This window comes from Trachemys scripta, chromosome 6 (genome assembly GCF_013100865.1).
Source record: "Trachemys scripta elegans isolate TJP31775 chromosome 6, CAS_Tse_1.0, whole genome shotgun sequence".
NCBI lineage: Eukaryota > Metazoa > Chordata > Testudines > Emydidae > Trachemys > Trachemys scripta.
This window is the reverse complement of record NC_048303.1, coordinates 35,758,449-35,780,847: the sequence shown is the minus strand read 5'-3', so window position 1 is coordinate 35,780,847 and position 22,399 is coordinate 35,758,449. Positions and strand designations below refer to the sequence as shown.

Genomic DNA, 22,399 nt, shown 5'->3' with positions numbered 1-22,399 from the left:
TGGGCTCTTCAATCTAGCAGAGAAAGATATAACAACATCATTGTCCGATGGATGGAAGTTGAAGCTAGACAAATGCAGACTGGAAATAAGGCATACATTTTTGACAGTGAGGGCAATTAACCATCAGAATAATTTATCAGGGAATGTTGTGGATTCTCCATCATTGCTGATTTTTAAGTTAAGATTAGAGGTTCTCTAAAAGTCATGCTCTAGGAATGATTTTGGAGGAGTGCTATGGCCTGTGTTATAGAGGAGGTCAGACTAGATGATCACAATGGTCTCTTCTGGCCTTGGAATCTATGAAATATATACATACATAGCATATAATTTTAATTCTTTGCATTTACCCAGTTCATCCCAGAGTTGCCTATACTTGTCAGTCATTGCAGTGCCTTGTTGCCTCCAAAGCGACAGACGAGGGTCAGCCATGAACTGTTCTGTTATCAATGTCAACATGCGAGCTCCATTAGAGTCTCTCATCTTTAACATCTCTCGCACCTAGGAAACAAAAAAGGTCTCTTAATACAAGCTTGAAAAAAGAAGCTACATAATACTAGCGAAATACTGACATTTATGCTTTATTTAACTCCTCCTCCCTCTTTGAGACACATACACTATTAAAAAAAAATCTCACTATCAAAAGTTTTAAATAAGAACTTGACTACATTGAGTTTGTTCTCCAACAGTAAAAATGATTTTAGATCACTGTTAATGTCCCACTGCAATTTCTGTTCTGAACAGTTTTTTCACAAGAAATTTAGACTTACATTAAAATACATGCCCCAAGAATATCACACATGGTTCTCCAAAACTTTGGGGAAAAAAAGCTGGTGATGATAAACAAATAGATTTTAAGGCACATCAAGTTATGCTCCACTGATGGAGAATTCTAAGTAACATAATGCTGTACTAATAAGGCTTAACTTGGTTTTAAAATGACTGCATTTTCAGTAATTAATCAATCAAATATGGGCTGGATAGAGGAAAACAAAAAGGAAGGAGACCCAAACGTAACCCCTACCTTCGCAAAAAGCAAATTGAGCTGCTTCCCTGATCCATGGTATCCACCCTGGGAGAGGAAGAGTTTAACTTGCTCCTGGACTTGTTCTTCATCCAAGTGCCAACAGTTTTCATCATCTATGCTAGCACCTGCTGTTGGGTCAGGAGCACCTACAAACAGCACCGAAAAAATTATGGTCTAAATAAATATTATAGGTTCGGGGGGGAGGGGGGAGAAATGAAGCAAAAGGAGGTCAGAAGCACACAGGAATTTTTTGGACTTGGGATCTCTCATGTTTTGAGTATTGGAGCTTTACCTTATTAAAATATTTTGAAGTTTTTTCTCAGTACCCCGATCACTCAGAAGAGGAGAAAGGGGCTCCAAATAAGAATATTTAATAATTAACTACAAACTAAGCAAAAACCTGTTTAATTACAAGAGGTTTTACAATAAAAAGTTTCTGTAATCTGATGTTTTACGTCAGTTTCCACAAAAAAATATAGCACGATATCTGAAACAAAGGTATTATGGAAAGTTTAAAGTGTGGCTCTACTCTAAGGGTTCCATGTTCATGATCTAAGTGCAATTTATATCAAACATTTTCAATTACAAGATTTTTTTTTCTTGCCAGTATTGCCAAACCAGCTTGAGGTTCCCCTTTTAGTGCACCAGTACATAGAAGAAAAGGTTCTGCAAGCCAAATTATGTTTCCTTTAGTATCTCTTCAATCACAATGTCTTCAAATAGTGTCTTCCATGACACCTGTACAACACCCAGTGCCTTCAATAATCTTGCACAGATGTAAGTGATTGATATTTGGTATACAATTCTGTTGATGGCACAGTAATACATCAACTCAATTCCTCTTAGCTGTAATAGCTCTGCAAGGCCAATAGGAGTAAAAAACAAAGCTCAAAAACGCGAACACAGTAGAAGAACTCATAAGTAAGCATGTAGAGGGAATGGATCTGTTGGTTAATAAGCATTTTTACACAGGCTAGGTTTCACTGCACAGTTAATTTGAGTGTACATAACCGAGTTAACTAGGGTGACGAGACATCAAGTATGAAAAATCGGGATGGGGTGGAAGGTAATAGGCACCTATATAAGACAAAGCCCTGAATATTGGGACTGTCCCTATAAAATCGGGACATCTGGTTACCCTAGAGTTAACTCCTTTTAAGTTAGCCTATCTTGAGCAGCTACACTATGAAACAGCACTCAGACTACACAGAGCAATTAGATTACAGCAGATAGTATCTGTATTAGCAGTTGACAAGATGTGCTAATACAAGTTTTAGCCTATGTCTTTGACAGGCCAGACAACTTGAATTGAAAGCACCACCACACTCAAGCTTGTGTGTGTGGATGTAACTCGAGTTAGGGGCAACATTCAAGTTATCTACAAAGCAGACAAGCCCAGAGTCAAACTGCAATTTTATGCCCTGTCTAGATTAAGATTTAAAGGTGGTATGATAGACCAAGTTAATCCCACTGAATAGCTAACAGCTTCTAGAACTCTAATCAAGACAAAGCAACTGTACTTTAGAACAAGTTCAAGTGGTTGAATTAAAGGCTTTACCTTGACCAGGTCAGCACATTCTAAAGTACAACTGCTTTGACTCTCTGAGTTCTAGAACCTGTTAGCAATTCAGCTATGTAACTCGATGGAACATCTCACCACTTAAATCTTAGTCTAGACAGGGCCTAAGGGTATATCTAAACTGCAGTTAAAAACCCGCAACTGGCCTGGGTCAGGTGACCCAGGCTCGCGGGGCCCCTGGCTAAAGGGCTGTATAATTGTGGTATAGATGTTCTGGCTCGGGCAGGAGCCCAGGCGCTGGGACCTGGTGAAGGAGGAGGGTCCTAAAGCCGCAATAAAACACAGACTTACTCCAAGCCATGTGAGCCTGAGTCAGCTGAAACAGGCCGGTCATGGGTTTTTAACTGCAGTGTAGACATACCCTTCTGTAACCAACACTATAAAAATAGTGGACTAACTGGAAACAAAAGGTATCAATTCAAATACTTTTTTCAATAAGTGTTTAGAAGTTTAAAAAGAGGACAGAAAGTTCTCCAGATTTTTTTAATTAAAAATCACTACTTCAATTCTATTGATTTAGTAATTTTTTCTCCATTCTCGCTATGCCATGCAGAAAAGCTTATAGATGGCTGAAAAACTGGTTGAACCTCTTGAAGCGAGCTCCTTCTCTGACTAGTGAAGACAACTGGAAGATTTTGAGGAGCAGAGAGGTGTTTTGTACTCAACTGCTAGTACCTCAGAAAGCCAAAAATCTTATAGCGTGGAGTTCCTAATGCTTGAGACCTTAAGAATGGGAATCTTGTGTGGATTGTATCCTTAAATAGGTTTTTAAATTGAGAGAGAAAAACGGTGTCCTTGAATATGTACGTACAACTCCTACTGACTTCCAGGGGAGCTGTTTAGAGTGTGTGAAGACAAAAATTGAGCCCAAGACATTATGAAACTTAGAGTGAAGTTTTTTATTCCTTAAAGTGCTTCTCTCTTTACTCTGTTCATTTTAAGGGGCTTTCAATCCAGTGCACTACATGAAACAAATGCTGATAAGTCTTCAGTTGCAGAAAATGAGATAAAAAGGGAAAATCAAGCCACAGGAGAACAGGCAGTGCAGCTGTTGCAGTAACAAGTTTTTTGTATCACCTTGCAAAATAGCTTAAATATTTCATTGCTCCAAAACACAGAAAGACAACTACTTATTGCACTTGTCATTTATAAAATATATAAAACACAAAACTTGCTTTAAAATAAACTGGGGCTGAGATAAATTATAATTTAAATTCATTTTTGTGGGGTTAGTTTTAATTGTATTAAAACAATTTAGTAAGAGGTCACAGCTAAACTTCACTATTTGTGAAAAACCAATTTCTTTAAATTTTATCAAAAGCTCGTAAGTCAGTTTGTGCTATAATGCTGAATTTCAACAAGGATATTGTAGATTCTCTAGTAATGACATCCTGTCACTGGAACACTGGTATCAAATCAGCCCAGAACTGTAACAATAACGTTGCCAGAGAGTTCTCCAATACAGGAGTAATGAACAGGGCAGTTTTGAGGGCGTTCTCCAGGTGAAGGAGGAGTGACTAGGTGACCCTTGGGGTGAGTTTGTCGTCTGTCTGTTGTGTGCTTTCTTGACTGAAGCATCTAGTGTGGTCTATTTAGCAGGCAGTGTGCTTACCCTAGGCCGGGGTGGGCAAACTTTTTGGCCTGAGGGCCACATCTGGGAATAGAAATTGTATGGTGGGCTATGAATGCTCACAAAATTGGGGTTGGGAGTGGGTGAGGACCCTGGTTGGGGGTGCAGGCTCTGGGGTGGGGCCAGAAATGAGGAGTTCAGGGTACAAGAGCGGGCTCCGGGTTGGGATGGGGGAATAAGGTCTGGGAGGGGAAGGTGAGGGCTCCGGCTGGGGGTGCGGGCTCTGGGGTGGGGCTGGGGGATGTGGGGTTGGGGTGCAGGAGAGTGCTCCGAGCTGGGATTGAGGAGTTTGGGGTGCAGGAGAGTGCTCCGAGCTGGGATTGAGGGGTTTGGGGAGCAGGATCATGGCTGGGGCAGGGAGTTGGTGCATGGGGAGAGGCTCAGGGGCGCTGGCTCCCAGCGGCGCTTACCTCAGGTGGCTCCCGGAAGCAGCGGCATGCCCTTTCTCTGGCTCCTATGCAGAGCTGCAGCCAGGCGGCTCTGTATGCTGCACCATCTGCAGGCACCGCCCCTGAAGCTCCTATTGGAGAGCCGGAGGGGGCCATTGGAGTGCATAGGAGCTGGAGCAGGACAATGCCGTGACTTCCGGGAGCTGCGTGGTGCTTTCCCCGACCCTGCGCCCTGGCTGGAGTGGGACCATGCTGTGGCTTCCGGGAGCCTGACCAGGATCTGGCCTGCGGGCCGTAGATTGCCCACCCCTGGCCTAGGCTGATAGCTTCCTAGTGTGGTGCTTGTCTACCATCCATTGAGCCCTGTGTGGTGCTTGTCTACCATCCATTGAGCCCTGATCGCTTTAGGATCTCTTGACAAGGGGGCATGGCTAACTCAGGGAGAACAGCCAGCTCCTAAGCAACTAGAGGAGCTAGCAAACAGGGACAGCAATCAGTTTTTGGAGGGAGATTAGAGTGGGAGCACAAGAGCCAGACACACCTAAAAAACATTCTCTAAATTTAGGCCAATAACTGACCCCTCCAATCCCTCCCTCCCCACAGAAAACAACCAACCACCCTTCCTCTGAAAAAACCCCAAACCCTGCAAGAGTAAAAATAATGAAGCACAAGTCCAGCAGCAGAGTGGGAGCTATCCAGTTTATTGCAGAGAATGCAGCATGTATGATTACCTGCCTTGTGGGCAGGTGGCATATGTGTGCATTCAGTGCAAGGAGCTCATGGCCCTCAGAGACCACGTATGGGCTCATGAGATCAGAGTGGCTGAACTGCAGGAGCTAAGGAAGACAGTGGTACATAGGTGAGACTTTCAGAGTGGTCCCACCCCGAACTGGCAGCTTCTGTGCTGTAGAGGAGGATGAAAGTCTTGGGGAAGGACTATATCAAGCTGGAGCAGAGGGAAACAATCCCATAGTTGGGCACCCTCCTTTCAGATGATGTCATGATATCACCTCGCACTGAGGATCCTCCTCTGAGGGAGGTGACCCCAAGTTATTTGGAAGAGACAGGCAACAGTAATGGGGAATTTATTACAAATACACCTCTACCCTGATATAACATGAATTCGGATATAACGTGGTAAAGCAGTGCTCCGGGGGGAAGGGATGTGCACTCCGGAGGATCAAGCAAGTTCGATATAACATAGTTTCACCTATAACTCAGTAAGATTTTTTGGTTCCTGAGGACAGTGTTATATCGGGGTAGAGGTGTATAGAGCGTTGGGTTTGTGATGACTGGGAGAACTGCCTGGTGAATTGCCTGTCAAGTGGGAAGGTGATGGATCTCTCAAGACATCTAGACAGACTTATACGTAGTGCTGGGGAGGAGCCAGTGGTTGTGGTACATGTAGACACCAATTACATAAGGAAAGGTAGGAGAGAAGTCCTGGAGGCCAAATTTAGGCTGCTAGGCAAGAGATGCAAGTCCAGGACCTCCATGGTACTATTCTCTGACTTGCTTCCAGTTCCATGTGCAGGTCCAGTTAGACAGGCAGAACTGCATGGTCTCAATGCATGGATCAGACAGTGCTGGTAGGAGGGATTTAGGTTTATTAGGAATTGGGAACATTTTAGGAACAAAGGAAGGATGGGCTCCACCTAAACCAAAATGGAACCAGACTTCTGGCATGTAAAATTAAAAAGCTCATAAAGGAGTTTTTAAACTAAGGCTTAGGGGAGTGTTGATGTGTGTGGAGGAATGCACTGTCCAGACAGACACATCCCTTAGGGAAGGATTTATTAAAGGGGATATTCTATAGCCTCAAAGAGAAGAGGACAGAAGTTGATAAATTACAGGTAGGAACTGAAGAGAAACAGTCAAGCAAAAGAGTTCCATTCAGTTACATTACATGAAGGCATACAACTAAATATTGACAGATTTTTTTAAGTGCCTGTATACAAATGCTAGAAGTCCAAATACTAAGATGGTGAACTTGACTGCCTGGTATTAAATGAGGATACTGAAATAACAGGCATCACAGAAATTGGTGGAATGATGATAATCAATGGGACACAATAATACCAGGGTACAAAATATATAAGAATGACAGAATAGGTCATGCTGGTGGTGGAGTGGCACTATACATAAAAAAGCATAGAATCAAATATAGTAAAAATATTAAATGACAAACTTGACCATACAATCTCTACGGTTAGAAATTCCATGCTTGAATAATAAGAGTATAGCAGTAGAAATATACTAAATCACCTGACCAGGATGGTGACAGTGATTGTGAAATATACTCAGGGACATTAGAGAGGCTAATAAAACAAAGCCCAATAATAATGGAGTATTTCAACTATTCCCATGTAGACTGGGAACATGTCACCTCAGGATGGGATACAGAGATAAAATTAATGACTACTTCTTGGAGCAGTTAGTCCTGGAACCTAGAAGGGGAGAGGCAATTCTCAATTTAGTCCTAAGTGAAGCAAAAGATCTTGTCCAAGAGGTAATATAGCTGAACTGCTCAGTAATAGCAACCATAATGTAATTAAATTTAACATCTCTGTAGGGAGAAAATACCAAAACAACACACCATAGTACCATTTAGCTTCAAAAAGGTGATCTATACAGAAATGAGGAGGCTAGTTAAACAGAAATTAAAAGGAACCGTCATAAGACTGAAATGCCTGCAAGCTGCATGGAAACTTTTAAAAAACACCATAATAAAGTCTCAAATTATATCTACACCACCACATTATAAAAAAAACAATAATAATAGAAAGAGGACTAAAAATGCCATCATGGCTAAACAGAGTAAAAGAGGCATTTACAGACAAAAAGACAGCTTTTAAAAATTGGAAATCAAAGCCCACTGCGGAAAATAGAAAGGAACAAACTCTGTTAAGTCAAGGTATAATTAGGAAGCCCAAAAAAGAATTTGAAGGGCAACTAGCAAAAGACAAAAACTAAACAGCAATATTTTTTTAAAATACATCAGAAAGAGGAGCCAGTGGTGATCGAGGTGATAAATGAACAGTCAAGGAAGACAAGGCTGTTGTGGAGAAGCCAAATGAATTCTTTGCATCAGTCTTCACTGCAGAGGATGTAAGGGAAAGTCCCATACTTGAGATATTCTTTTTAGGTAACAAATCTGAGGAACTGTCCCAGATTGAGGCGTCAACAGAATATGTTGTAGAACAAACTGATAAATTAAAACAGAGATAAGTCCAAAAAAAAAAAAAAACCAAACAAAACAAAACAAAAACAACAAAAAAAAGCCAACAATGTTAGGAACCATTAAGAAAGGGATAGATAATCAGACAATAAATATAATACCTCTATATAAACCACAGGTATATCCACATCTTGAATACTATGTTCAGTTCTGGTCACCACATCTCAAAAGGAATATATTAGAATTGGAAAAAGTCCAGAGAAGGGCAACAAAAATTAACAGAGGTACGTAACAGCTTCCATACGAGTAAGAAGAAAGGAAAGCATAAAAAGACTGGGACTGTTCAGCTTAGAAATGAGATAACTAAGAGAGGATATGATACAGGTCTATAAAAATCATGAATGGTGTGGAGAAAGTGAATAAGGAAGTGTTATTTACCCCTTCACATAAGACATGAACCAGGGGTTGGCCCAATGAAATTAACAGGCAGCAGGTTTGAAACAAACAAAAGGAAGTACGTCTTCACATAATGAACATTCAACCTGTGGAACTCATTGTCAGGGGATGTGGTAAAGGCCAAAAGTATAACTAGATTCAAGAAAGAAATAGGCAAGTTCATAGGTCCTTCAATGGCTGTTAGCCAAGATGGTCAGGGACACAATCTCATGCTCTGGGTATCCCTAAATCTCTGACTGCCAGAAGCTGGGACTGGAGCAGAGGGGATGAATCCCTCACTAAATTGTCCTGTTCTGTTCACTCCCGCTGAAGCACCTGGCACTGGTTAGAAGACGAGATACTGGGTTACATGAACCATTGCTCCAAGTCAGTATGTATGGCCTTATGTTCTGGTTTCAGCTGGGTTCTGATACGGTTTTCCACAGTAGCACTGTGCCCCTAACCATTGTTGCCAGCAAGCTGCCAGAAGTCTTGGTGACAAAGGCCAAAGACACCAAGTTGAGGGTCTGCTCACAAATATGGCTCAGCCTAGTATTACAGAGACTTCATCCAGTGCCTGGAGCCTCCTCTCTCAGAAAGCTGCACATATTATGCTAAGTATGGTCTGACTTCTTCCTTTTCTTAGTTAGAAAAAAAGTTAAAGGAATTTCCTTATGTGTATTTATTGTCTGTTTGGCAACAGGGTGTCTCCCCAAAACACAGAGTTTACAGTTATAACTCACTAGTTTTTCCAACAACCCTGGTGGCGGTCTTAGTCAATGGTCAGGGACTAAAGAGGCATGGAGGCCAATGTCTGAATGGGCATGGCCATTCTAAGCTACCTTCTCACCTGAAGAATTAGTCCTTGCTGGTCAGGGTTGAGGCACAGTGGTAGTGCAGTATGGGGACCTGAGTTGCCATTACCCATGCCACCCCTGTGCTGTGGATAAACAGAAGATTTTTCTCCAGGGCACTCAACTGGTTACTTTTCAAGAGTACTACATTCACTCATAATAAACATTTTATAGGTCCAGTGTCTCCTCCCCTCATCAGAGCAATAGATAAAAATATCCTATTAGCCAGGGTAGTAGTTAAAAAACTCAGTTTCTGCTACTGCTTTAAAGACAAAGAACATGGTTCCTTTTGCTTATTGTAGGCACCCTTTACTACAGGGGCTTTTGAACTCAATTGAGAGTGTTCCAAATGGGAAGATCCTGAGCACTAATCCAGCCTCAGAGTCCACAACTCCCATGATGCCTTGGGAGGGGGTGGGGGGAAAAGAGTTCCTCTTCTAGGGAGAGCATATGACAGGCTCTATTTTGGAGAGGTAATGAGATTGCTTTTGCGGAGCTTTGTCCATACGAGGAGCTGCTGCTCAACTGCTGCTAGGAAGCCAGAAGCTACTACTGAGAATCTGCTGGGGCTCTGAGCAAACAGGAAGCCTCAGACTGTTGGTGGCTCCACTGGATGCAGGGCAGAGACTGTTGCTGTGCCCAGCACTAACTGAGGTGGATCTGCAGTGAAGGCAGTGCAAGTAACCACCACCCCTGTTTGGGCAAGTACTTGCAAGGGAAGGAGCACAGTAAAGCCTTTAAAGGGATGTCTGAGTCTGAGAAGAGCAGAGCAGAGCAGTCTTCTCATCAAACCAGAATCCAGGTTTGCTGACACTTGATTAAAACAACTCCAATCTTCAGAAGGGGTGTGCAGCTTGAAATGATCCCAAATTAGAACTGTTCTATCCCTTGCTGCCTTGGCTGGACTGATTCACTGGACCAACGAAGTGTCTTCAGCCTCAAGATCTCCAAGCGCGCCCACAAAAACAAGTGTTTAGAATGCTGAAATCCAGAGGAGTGTCCACTCAGGTGTGGGTTAAATGGTGGCAGTTTTAATGCAAGTTAGAGAAGTTTCATTTACTACTGTAAAGTGTATTTTTAATGGATTGATGAAAGTGCCACTCTAGCTGACTTAAATTAGTAGTGACATTCAATCTCCGTCTGTTATACCATGTTTCCTTAAGTTGTTAAGTAAAGGTACGTTAACCTTCATCTAAATGTATACTGGGTGTATATTGTTTATAATTGGTATTTTTTAGTTAGACCCATTGCACAGATTAGAATAGGTTTATTCCTGGAGGCTCCCATTGAGTGTGTACAAGGCCCAGCCAGGTGAATGCACTGCCAATTTTAATTTCCTTTACAAGTAAAAGGACTGCAGCAGAGTAGGGGATAGAGGATTCCCACCTATCCAACATCACCACTGGGATACCAGGATCTCTTGTTCTGTCAACATCATCAGGAGCCCAGGCGCACAGGTGAATGTTGCTTGTCCCCAGGGAGGAAAGGGGGGTTACATTACAAAGGCAGCTGTACACCTGCCTAAGATAGCTGAAGGCCCAGACAACCATTGGCATGGTTGCATGTCAAAAAAAGGTAAAGGCTCAATTTCAAGAGAATGCTTCTCTTATGACTCAATGCGACTCCTGAATGAACAGTTCTAAATCTCTAATGAAGTATGGTTTGTTGTTGGAAGGAGCATAGAACTGAGAGCGAAAAATTCTTGAGTTTAATCCTAGCACCAATACCAACTCCCTTTCCCTATTTGTAAATTGGGGATAAATATTACTTATGTGCTTCAGAGGCGTCATGAGGATTAATTAGCATACGTTTGAGCTTTGAAAGTGAAAAGCACTATCTAATTATATGAAATATTTTAAAAACCTGTAATTAAATGGTGTCAGTTTAGACACTCCTCATATTTGTTCCCTCCTCACCTCAGGATTAGTTAACTTATCTGTCATGACTGGTCTTTAAAATATATTTTATTTAATGCACTTATGGCCATTTTTAAATTTATGTATACACAAACATGTTCAGTATATGAATAAGGATATACATTTTTAATTTGTGCTTCTATGGCTTAAAAGCAAAATGTTTATATATTTAAAAATATCGTGCATGGCCACTATGTCTTTTGCAAACATTTGTTACGATATCCATGAACCAAATTATTTCAGAAAGGTGTTTATCTACCCAGACTATTATGACAATGAAAAGCTACTTTTTAAAAAACTAACCCATTTTCAAGTCCTGAGCTGAAGAATCATTTTTATTTTTAAATTTAAATTTTAATTTAATTTAAATTTCTATTAAAAGACATTTTTCTTGTTGACATTGCTTAAAACATCTCAGACAACTTGGCTTGAGCTTTTGAATTACGTTTAACCTTTGAACAGAATGCTGCAAGTGTAGAAATTTCACTCTAAAAGAACAATATTTGAAAGAGAGAATGAAACAAGGAGCTTAGACTTCTCTTTCAAACCCACATTTACCAGGGTTGTGACTTTCTAGACTCTGGCACAGGAAAAAAGGAAGCCTGTATAGTGCAGACTACTCAGGAACTACGATCTATCAAATCTGGTTAAAATACAAACAGTATCTATGTACAAATCCCCCATTCCTGAACAATGTTTCTAATCTTCAGTCAAACCTATGCAAACCACTTATTCAAGCCATACTTTAGTACTCTTCACATCTACATTTAAATTTGTAAAAATATTTATAAAATTAACTAGATCATTTAAACCAGGGATCGGCAACCTCTGGCATGCAGCTTGCCAGGGTAAGCACACTGGCGGGCCGGGCCGGTTTGTTTACCTGCCGCGGTTCGGCCTGTGAACCTGTCTGCAGGTTCGGCCGATCGCAGCTCCCACTGGCCGCAGTTCGCTGCTCCAGGCCAATGGGAGCGAGGGTTGTGCTGGCTGCTGCTTCCTATCGCCCCCATTGACCTGGAACAGCAAACCATAGCCAGTGGGAGCCGCGATCGGCCAAACCTGCGGACGCGGCAGGTAAACAAACCAACCCGGCCCACCAGGGTGCTTACCGGTGCCAATCCCTGATTTAAAGCTTGAAGTGTCATCCAATGACAGCATTAAGAGGAGGGGATGAGGGCATGGAAATAAAATTTCAAATAAGAGCATGCTTTAATTTGTAATAAGCAAAAATGGAATTGTTTCAGCCTATCAGAGTGCAGTGATTCTGTACCGTTACCGACACAACAGCATGGTAATTAACTTCTATAAGTGTAGTCAGAATTAAACTGAATTACTTTAGAGGCACTATTTGAATTACATAAAAATCAACACATGGTCAAATTAACAGTCACAATTATATTATGCCTTTGATCCCTAAATGCTTCAAACTTATGCCTGAAGCACTTCATTTGCCAATAAATTTCAAACACCTTTTTGGGAGGAACACTTGTGCCTATTTAACAGTACACAGTAGCACAGCAATACAGGAATTGCCACATTGGATCACATCTGTGATCCATCTAGCTCAATATCTGAGTGTGGCCAGCACCAGATGCTTCAGAAGAAGTTGCAAAGAAACGTCATAGTAGGCAGATGTGGATTACACACAAATGTTACCCTAACCCTCAATATAGTCCTAAAAAACTGCCCAGAAGCATGGTTACATACATCTTCCAAAACACTTTCCTCACATTAACTATTATAACTGGATATTCGTGTTATCTATACATGTCTAATCACTCAAAATCTTGCTAAATTCTTGGCCTCAGCAACACCCTGTGGCAATGAATTCTACAGTCTAGTTGTGTGAATTAGCATATGCTTTTATCAATTTAGAACTGGACACCTTTCAATAATCATTAAGTGTCCCCTTGTTCTAGTGCTCCCTGTCTCATAGAACAGAAACTCCTAAACTACCTTCTCTAGACAATGCATTATTTTGTATACATTTGTCATGTGTCCTGTTATTAGTTTCCTTTCTAAAATACACAGGCCAAATATTTTCAGTCTCTTCATATGAGATTTTTTCCATGGTCCTCTTCATTCTTCATACCCTTCTCTGAATCTCCTCTACTGCATCTCAAAAAGGATATTGCAGAATTAATCAGTATTGCAGACAGTACTCCAGATGAAGGCAAACCACTAATTTGCACAATGGGATAATGTTTTCTGTATCATTCTCCATCCCATTCCTTATGCATCCTAGCATTTTACTTGCTTTTTTAAGCTATAACTGCACACTGAACTGAGATCTTCATTGAGCTGTCCACAATGATGCTCAACTTCTTTTCCTGAGTCACTGCTGTTAATTTTGAACCAGGGAATCTGTATGAATAGTTCAAGTTTCCTTTTAATACACAAATTTGTTAGTCTCTAAGGTGCCACAAGTACTCCTGTTCTTTTTGCGGATACAGACTAACACGGCTGCTACTCTGAAACCTTTTAACACATATTAGTTTGTATTTATCAACACTGAGTTTCATCAGCCATTGTCTCTCCCATTCACGTGGCTCGGGTAGACCTCTCTGGAGTTCCTCAGAATCTACTCTGGTTTTGACTAACCTAAATAATTTTTTGTCTTCTGCAGTTTTTGTCACCACACTGCTTACTTCCAGATCATTAAACAACACAGTAAAACACCAGTTCTAGTATGAAACCTCAAGTCACCCTGCAGTTAGCATTCTGCTTCCCTATAATGAAAAATAACCACTCTGTTTTCTGTCTTTTAGCCAGTTTCTTATGCAGGATAATATTTTATCCCTCACCCCGGACTACTTAGTGTTTATAGCTGTTACCACAACACTACAAATTAGTCTCTTAGTTAACAGGTTCTATTTTATCCACCACTTCATACACTCAAAGAATTCTATCACATTGGTTTCTACAAAGGAAAGTTGTGTCTGGCCAATCTGCTTAGACCCTACCCATATAGTTTTCCAGGTGTGTGGATTTTTCTAGTTTATTGTTAGAGTTTGAACCAATTTATAAGGTATAGAAGGCTTACTGATCTGTAATTCTCTGGATCTTTGAGAGTGTCTTTTATAAAACACAGGTGCAACATGTGTTACCCTCCAATCCTTTGGTGCAGTCAAGTTTCTTAATGAGATTGCATGATTTTTCCTAGCCATTTAAATTGATAAGATACTTCAGAACTCTTGGGTATATATCATCTAGACCAGGGGTCGGCAACGTTTGACATGTGGCTCACCAGAGTAAGCACCCTGGCGGGCTGGGCCAGTTTATTTACCTGCTGATGTGGCAGGTTCGGCCGATCACGGCCCCCACTGGCCAGGGTTCGCCGCCCCGGGCCAATGGGGGCGGCGGGAAGCCGTGGCCAGCACATCCCTCATCCGCACCGCTTCTTGCTGCCCCCATTGGCCCGGGATGGTGAACCACGGCCAGTGGGGGCTGCGATTGGCCGAACCTGCCGTGTCAGCAGGTAAATAAACTGGCCCGGCCCGCCAGGGTACTTACCCTGGCGAGCCGTGTGCCAAACGTTGCCGACCCCTGATCTAGACCTAGAAAAACTTGTCCTACATGATTTAGGACAGGAAATCCATTTGGAAGTTACAGCTAAACCCTATATAGTTCTGCAGATGAAGCCAACTGGGACAGCAGTATTATCATGTTAATTGTGCTTATCCAAGAGAGGGGAAGTTCGTATTTGTTAGCAAAATATTTGTTTTCTCACTCAGTTCTTCCAAAAAAGAGCAAGAGTTGGCAGGTATACAAGATCTTGGACCTCAGTTCTACATTCCAGGCCATGTCTACACTACAAATTTTGCCAGCATTACTATGTTGGTCAGAGGTGTGATTTGCGACCCATACAGCTAGCTGTGGCAGCAAAAGCCCATAGTGTAGACACAATCATACTGGCAAAACTGGACTTTTGCTGATTTAGCTTGTTCCCCTTGCAGGAGAAAGGGTAGGCACGCTAGAACCAGCAGTGTTGCTCGTATGAGATGCATCCACACCAAGAGCACTTTGCTGGTATACTTATACCAGCAAAGCATGCCTAGCATAGATTTGGCCTCATTTTAAAAGGATAGTATCTCAAACAGCACAATGATCTCACAAACCAGTTTTATAGGTTTGGAGCAATACTGACCAAGAAGGAGCCACTTACTGAACCATCAGCACTACCCTAAGTGTTCCTTTAAGGCCTTACAACCTGGTACTGACCCCAGTCAATGCTCAGGTAATCCATTGGTTACCCTCTGCTACAGAGCGTACCTCTTTGGCTCAAGCTGTAGGGACTCGTGCCTTAAGAAGTCCCCAATTCAATCCCCAGTGTCAGCCACTAAGCAAATGGGAGCTTGTCAGATAGGTAACACTTAGATTATGACACTTGACAAAAAAAACCCAGAACCGTACCCTTGGCATTAACTCTGCTCTCTACAGATCCACATACCCAGGCCATGTCCACATTTTGCTCCTTCTTCCCCCTTTAGACTTCCAAAATTCAATCTCTTCTCCAGGCAACTCCTCCCTTGTCTTGACTACTGAAGCCTCTTCTTTATCTTTGAAACCTATGCTGTCCCCTACAGATCCATTCAAAGTGTGTCTGCCAAAATTATCTTCCTGGCTCAAATGTTCTGACCATGTCACCCCAAGATAACGCTCCATTTACTAAGAGGTTCAGCATGGCACTTTAAAGACATGCCATAATCAGATTTGGAGGCAACTTCTGCAATTGGTGCTCTAAACAGTGTTCAGTAGCATTTATCTGTGAACAGTTAACTTAATACAAAGGTGACCAGTGAAGTCCATGTATATAATGATGTTAATAAACTATCCATAGCAATACAAATGCAGGAAACATGGCTTTGCATTAGAAATATATATATATCACACCTGCTATAAAAAAAAAAAAGTTTGTTTTGGGAACTAGCTAAGTTCATTTTAAGGGCAAAGGGGATGTGGCAGATTGGATAGTGATCTTACCCTTATGTACGGCAACACTGTTAGAACTCAAAACTAATTGTTTAATAGGTTTTGTGGAACAGGTTTTTTTATTTTTCAACATAAAAATTTGAGTAAAGACCAATTAAAATTCTCTGGATTTGAGGATATGTGCAGCTGGAATACTCTTTACTTGCTGTGTATTAGAAAGTTCTACTTTTTCTTAACAGAAACTTATTTACCAAGTTAAAATGGATATATCGTCTTAAAAATCAGAGACGTTGTTTTGTTTTGTTTTATTTTTTTAAACCCTTTTCTGATGTACAGGTCCCTTTTCTCGTAAACCATTTAACAGCGTGTAGTGGATCATGGGTTTGGCTTGTTTGGATTTGAAGTTGGATTTCCTATTTGTATATTCCTGCCACTGTTTGATTACTAGATAATTATATTGGCAATTAAAATAGGCTTATTGCTATAGTTTACAGGCAAATGTAATTGCAATGCACACAAACTGACAAACATTTTAGTTTTGTAGATACTCTTAACCCATCCTACCCATACGCTTAAATGAACACTTTCAAAAGCTTGTTTAGTGCTTTACAACCTTTGTTTTCTTTTGTTTTTATTGTTTTGGTTTCAATATCAGTTTTAAAATAAACATTTAAAGGCATGTTAGAAGTTAAATACTACCAACCGGAAGGGAGCCCTACTTCAAACTGAATGAAGTGGCTGGTTTTTCTAGGCCAATGTATCCAGGATTAGTATAATTACAGTTTTAATTTTGTACAGCATCCCAGTTCTCTCTACTCTAGCTTCATCCTCTGACCCCTATACTGCTTTTGTTATTACTGTGGAGCTTCTCCTCTTCAACATCATAACCTCCTAGGACTTTAAGATGCTTGCTGCTCCTCTCCCAGCTGTCCTCTTAGCTCTGACCTTTCTCCTCCTTTCAGCATCTATCACTATAGGCTATCCCACCAAGCTCCATGTCACTCTAACCCACAACTTGGGCATTATTTTTCACTCTTCCAATCCCTTGTCCCACCCATTAATGCTATTTCCAAATCCTTCTGCTTCTTCCTCCTCATCTTAAAAAAAAAAACCCACAGTCCTTTATTTTTTCCACCTTCACAGCCAACTCTCTCGTTTCAGGTTCTCATTATATTCAGTCTTGATTAATCCTCTCCTCTAGCCTCCCCCACAGCCCAGACAAAATGTTGTCACTAAACTCATATTCCTCGATCATTCCTCCCCACCCTAGTTATCCCTGCCTTGTCAAGCATCATGTTGTCCCCCAATCTTCTCCACTCCACCATTGCTCCCAACTTCACCTTTCCATCTGATTCTTAAACAATCCCCACTGCCTTCTTCTATGTGGCTCCCATCTGGGAGGCCCTCTCAGGTGGACCAAAATGCAGACATGGAAGATCCACTTGTGCTGTGCTGCCTACAATGAATCAAGTTGACTTGTACATACAAATTGCCCATTCTTATTCCTTTTCCTCTGACATTTGTGTACTTGTTTGTCCTTGGATTGAAAGCTCCTATGAGTAGGGGCCAATCCTCGTAAATATTTGGAAAGTCCTTACTACATACTGGGCACTATAGCAGAACAAAACCAAATGGCACTTTAATGAACAAAGTAAGTCAAATATGATTTCTCACCAAACAACTGCAGTTAATGTTCCTGCAATGGCGAGGCTAGAACAGTTTTTTGCCAATTGGCCTTATATCTTTAATATATTATCCTTTCCCATTTCCTCTCCTGACTCCAATGCAGAACAAAACCCAAACAAAAGGACCATAGACAACTTAATTTAAATTAAAGAAAAAATATTAATGATTGTACGCTTTTCTGCTTCTTTTAAAAGCGCCTTTGAAATGAAGCTATGGATAAGCAGAATTTCAAAGATTAACAGTAAAGAGAAACTATCAAAAATATATTCAGTACGTTTACTGCAAAACAGGTATTCTTAATAAGATGGCTGTAGAAAGAAGAGCAGAAAAACAAATATGTAATTGTAATATGGCTCAAACTACATTGCTACATTAGTTATAAGATATTGCGATATAAATCACTCGTATTGCTTATACATGGTTTCTCTTGCAAACTAGCAGGTTTTTTTCAAGCCATCTTAAAGTAATGGTAGAATAATGATCCACATTTACATACATTACCTGATTTTCTCAACTCCATACAAAAAAAAAAAAAAAAAAAAAAAAAAAAAAAGGATGAAGAAACTACATCATGTGAACAAAGGGAAGACAAGGAAAAGCAGTTGCTAAACTTACCATGGACTTGATTGATTTCTGAATTCTGAGAAAGAATTTCATCTGCTAATTTCTGAGCTGTTGGCAAAACTTCTGTGTGGTGCATTGTGATCAAATACTGTACAAACTTTTGTAGTTGGTCTCTGTTCATTTGAAAGAGTGTCTCTGAAATGGGAAGATGCAGTTTGACCTGATCTGGCTTGCGGATCCGGTATAAAGAGAGTGCGACAACGTGGGCACAGTAAAATATGTCCTTGTTTCCACAGCTACAGGTCACTGAGGTAATCTTGCAACGATCAAAGCTGATAGCTACCTTGCAAACAGTTTCTGGCTCCGATTGCATTGCAGGATCTGTCACCGTGCCGCTCAAGTGGAAACCTGTGCAAGAAAACAAGAGACCTTACATTATTCAGTAAAATGCTATAATCTCACTGTCAAGTACTTTTTCTTTTTAAACAAAGAAAAGCAATTATCTACTTTTGAGAAATGCAATGCATCTTTTTTTTTTTCTTTCTTTTCTTTTATTTTTTTTTTTTAAAAGATCCAGCTTTCATGGCTACATATACAAAATAAGTTCTTGATTGTGTTCTAAATGCCTTTTTCATATCCAAGAAAGCCTACTGATGAAAAGCTTTTTGACTGCAACAAGCATTTACTCCCCTTTGTATAAATGTTCATAAAAGCTTGGTAATCAACAAAACATTCACTCTGGCAAAAGAAATATAGAATGAAAGAGTTGAGCCTGATCACACCAGTGACAAGCCTCCCCAGTAACCTTGAAAATTCTTACAGCAGTAATTTTTTTGAACTCCACAGGTACAGACCGCATCTACTAGCAAGTTTTAACATTCTATTGGTAAGTGAGAGAGGTGCTCTCCAATTATATGGAGCACATGCCCTTGTCATCAGAAACTCTGGAGTCCTAATTTCCGTTCTACCACCGACTTTCTATGCCAGTCACTTAACCTTTCTGTCTTCATTTTATCATCAGTAAGCTGGAGTTAATGCTTACCCTCCCAGGGATGATGTGGTAAAATTAGTTAATGTTTGCACTGCACTTTGGAGATGGAAAGTGCTACAGTTACTAAAATATATGAAAAGCTATCCTTCTAATTCTGTGCTAGAATTAACATTCAAATGCTTAGTAGTTTGCATTATGAACTCACTTTCCTCTGTACTGTGGTGGAGGACAGGGGCAAAGCAACTGGTCAGTCTTGTATTGGGAAAAAATTATTTGCTTCAATAGATATTTATAGCAAGTCCCCATCCACCCCCGAGTTGCCTGTTGCATCAGTATTTCATTATTACAAAGGTTGTATTTCTGAGAGTCTGTGCTCATCCCACCTTTGTTTTTCCCCTCCTGAAAACATGATTTTTAAATCTGTTAATATTTTATCTTCATTATTCCTTTATGCTGTACTTTAGTTTGTTTTATTTTGTTTATAAGCATGGAAATGGGTCTTATGTGCAACAAGACGAATTCATCAACAGCATAAGCAAAAGGTGGGACTCTATTATAATGGAATTAACCCATTTATGTAAACAGTAAATTTGGCTCAGTAAATTTTCTCCAAGACACTGGGATATTTTGAATATCAAATGCCATACATCAGCATGAGCACTAGAAAAAGTTACTACCATATACATTTATTATAGCTGAGTAAGAATATCAAATACTCTTTAAAACAAATTTTAAAAACCGATTTCAAACATTTTTGAAATAAATATTGTTAGTGGGATACTACGTCAGCTGGAAAAATCATGACGCTGGCCAACAATGTTGTGCTTACAGTTGTTATAAGAAACCCTTCAAATTACGAGAACTGAGAGATTAGAAGAAACACTCCCTATTTTTTCCATTTGTTTACACTGTACATTTGACATCACTTTGCATAGTCAGCATCACTGTTTGGGTTACATTCAGTTCTATTAGTCTGATACCTTCCTCAGTGTCACATGCACACTCTAACCCAGGCTTTCCAGGACAATGTTTGCCAGTTACAGCAGTAGCAGAGCTAACACTGAAATTGAAGAGACAGTAAGCTAGAACATGCATGGAAAAGAAAGGGACAGGAGCAAGAGCAAGCCTCAAATAGGTTTTGTGTTGTTGCTCTCAGGTCCACCCAAAGCACTTAAATACAGAAAGGGAGTAGAAAACTCCCTAACTTTTTTTTTTTTTTTTTTTTTTTTTTTAAGGATTTTAAAAAACATTCAGGACATATTACTTTAATGTAATGGTTAAGAATTAGTCAGTTTCAAATACTGTATTTAAACAATGTATTCCTTTACCACAGATGAATACAAATCAGGTCAGCTCAGCCGCTTTTATAGAGAGAGATTCTTCTTTTATCAAGTTCCCTATCTACTTTGGAGCTATTTCCAGTCTGCATCTATGTACTTAGAAAATACCTAGAATTTGAATACTAATGGTGCTGCAGATTAGGCTTAAGGGATACCATCCTACTCCTGCTGACATCAACTGCAAAACTCCCATCAATGTCAACAGGAATAAGATCCAGTGTAAAATGGTCTGCAGGGCTGTTTGGAAAAACTTGTGCTACAAATGATCTTGCCCAATGTTATCAGTTTGACTTTTAACAACCTATAATTAATCTCAAATTTAAACAGTTAGTGTTTTTTTGGGAAGGCAAAGGTCTCTTGAGAAATATTTGGATTAAAAATAAAAAACAATATTTAAATTCCTACTCATGTTGGACATAGAAAAGGAATTTCTTTAGGACATCATAAAAAATTTTTCCAGTAAAGTCTGTAAATGCTAACATTAGTAATAAGATTCTGGTCTAAACAATGGTAACACAGTAATACATTACACTTGTAGGATGACAGCAGGTTTAAACAAAGAAGACTATCACATTTTATTGCAGCCTAAAATACAGAAGTTCCTAATCAGCCATACTAATGTTTAAGTTGTGAAGCAATATTTTCCCCTCTTTTCTCTTTGTACATTAACAGCAAATGGATGAAGTTGAATATACATTGTCTAAAAAAGTTCACACACAGCAAGATCTATCTCAGAAGTACAGTTAGGCTGTAACTAATTTATCAACTGTTGCTCTGTATTACCTTTTGAATGAGTCTCACAGCAATGCAGAATATTAAACAGTGAAATGATTTTGCTGCTCCATTTTCCCCTCCTGTGCAGGTTCACCCTTTTAAAAACTAGCCATTCAATATCCTACATTGAACTCCGAGTACTAAAATCTAATTGACAGTTTGTAGCAGAAGTAAATAGACTTGCTATGCTTGTAGAGGAAGGAAGAGCTACAACAACTTTTCATTTGCAGTAATGTATCGCCTGACAGGCGGAGAGCTCTCCATACTCCTTGGAGGAGACCAAGGAACAGTTACTCCCAGTGGCACTCAAAGTTATTGACATTTCACTGCCTGTTGAGCCCCAGATGAAGGGAAGCCTCCACTGCTACAAATCTGTAATACTTCTTCACAGTACTTGCTTCTAAAGTTGCAATTTGAATCTTCTCTTTAAAAAAATATTTCATATCTTCTCTGATGTTAAATGTTTATTTACATCTACACCTCTACCTCGATAGAACGCTGTCCTCGGGAGCCAAAAAAATCTAGCCATGTTATAGGTGAAACTGTGTTATATTGAACTTGCTTTGATCCACCGGAGTGCGCAGCCCCCCCCCCGCCCCGGAGCACTGCTTTACCGCGTTATATCCGAATTCGTGTTATATCGAGGAAGCAATGTATTTAGAAAATACAATACAGAAACTATAATAGTATCATTGATATTTGTTAGCCCATTTATCAATCTGTTGACAAAAGGGTATGAAGCAAAGAAGTCTACATTCATTGCATGCATACTTGCGCCAATAAATAATTTATTTCACCTTTTCCCTTCAGTGGTTGAATCATAGAATATCAGAGTTGGAAGGGACCTCAGGAGGTCATCTAGTCCAACCCCCTGCTCAAAGCAGGACCAATCCCAAACTAAATCAATTGTTTTAATATCTTTAACAATAGCATAGGACCAATAGTTAAAGCCATCCTGACATTTTGCAATCTGCAAGAGTCTTATGTTTTTGAAAAGTGTGCCTAGGAAGTCCATTAAAGCATTTAGATACATGTCAAATGTGGCTCATTTGCTATGTAATTTCACTTCTGTTTAAACATTCATTCAAAGAAACATTGACAAACAAG

The 22,399-nt window shown here is 40.1% G+C and overlaps 1 protein-coding gene across 2 annotated transcripts in view; it reads right to left on the bottom strand.

The window, feature by feature from the left end:
• Positions 1-22,399, bottom strand: part of ZSWIM6 (zinc finger SWIM-type containing 6) — a 167,701-nt gene that overhangs the window by 52,816 nt on the left and 92,486 nt on the right. For both annotated transcript variants that reach the window (XM_034773051.1, XM_034773052.1), the window contains exons 2-4: positions 18,239-18,595; positions 1,022-1,170; positions 348-498 (exon numbers count right to left, since the gene is read on the bottom strand). In XM_034773051.1, coding sequence (XP_034628942.1) covers positions 348-498; positions 1,022-1,170; positions 18,239-18,595 — 657 coding nt within the window. The remainder of the gene's footprint in view (positions 1-347; positions 499-1,021; positions 1,171-18,238; positions 18,596-22,399) is intronic.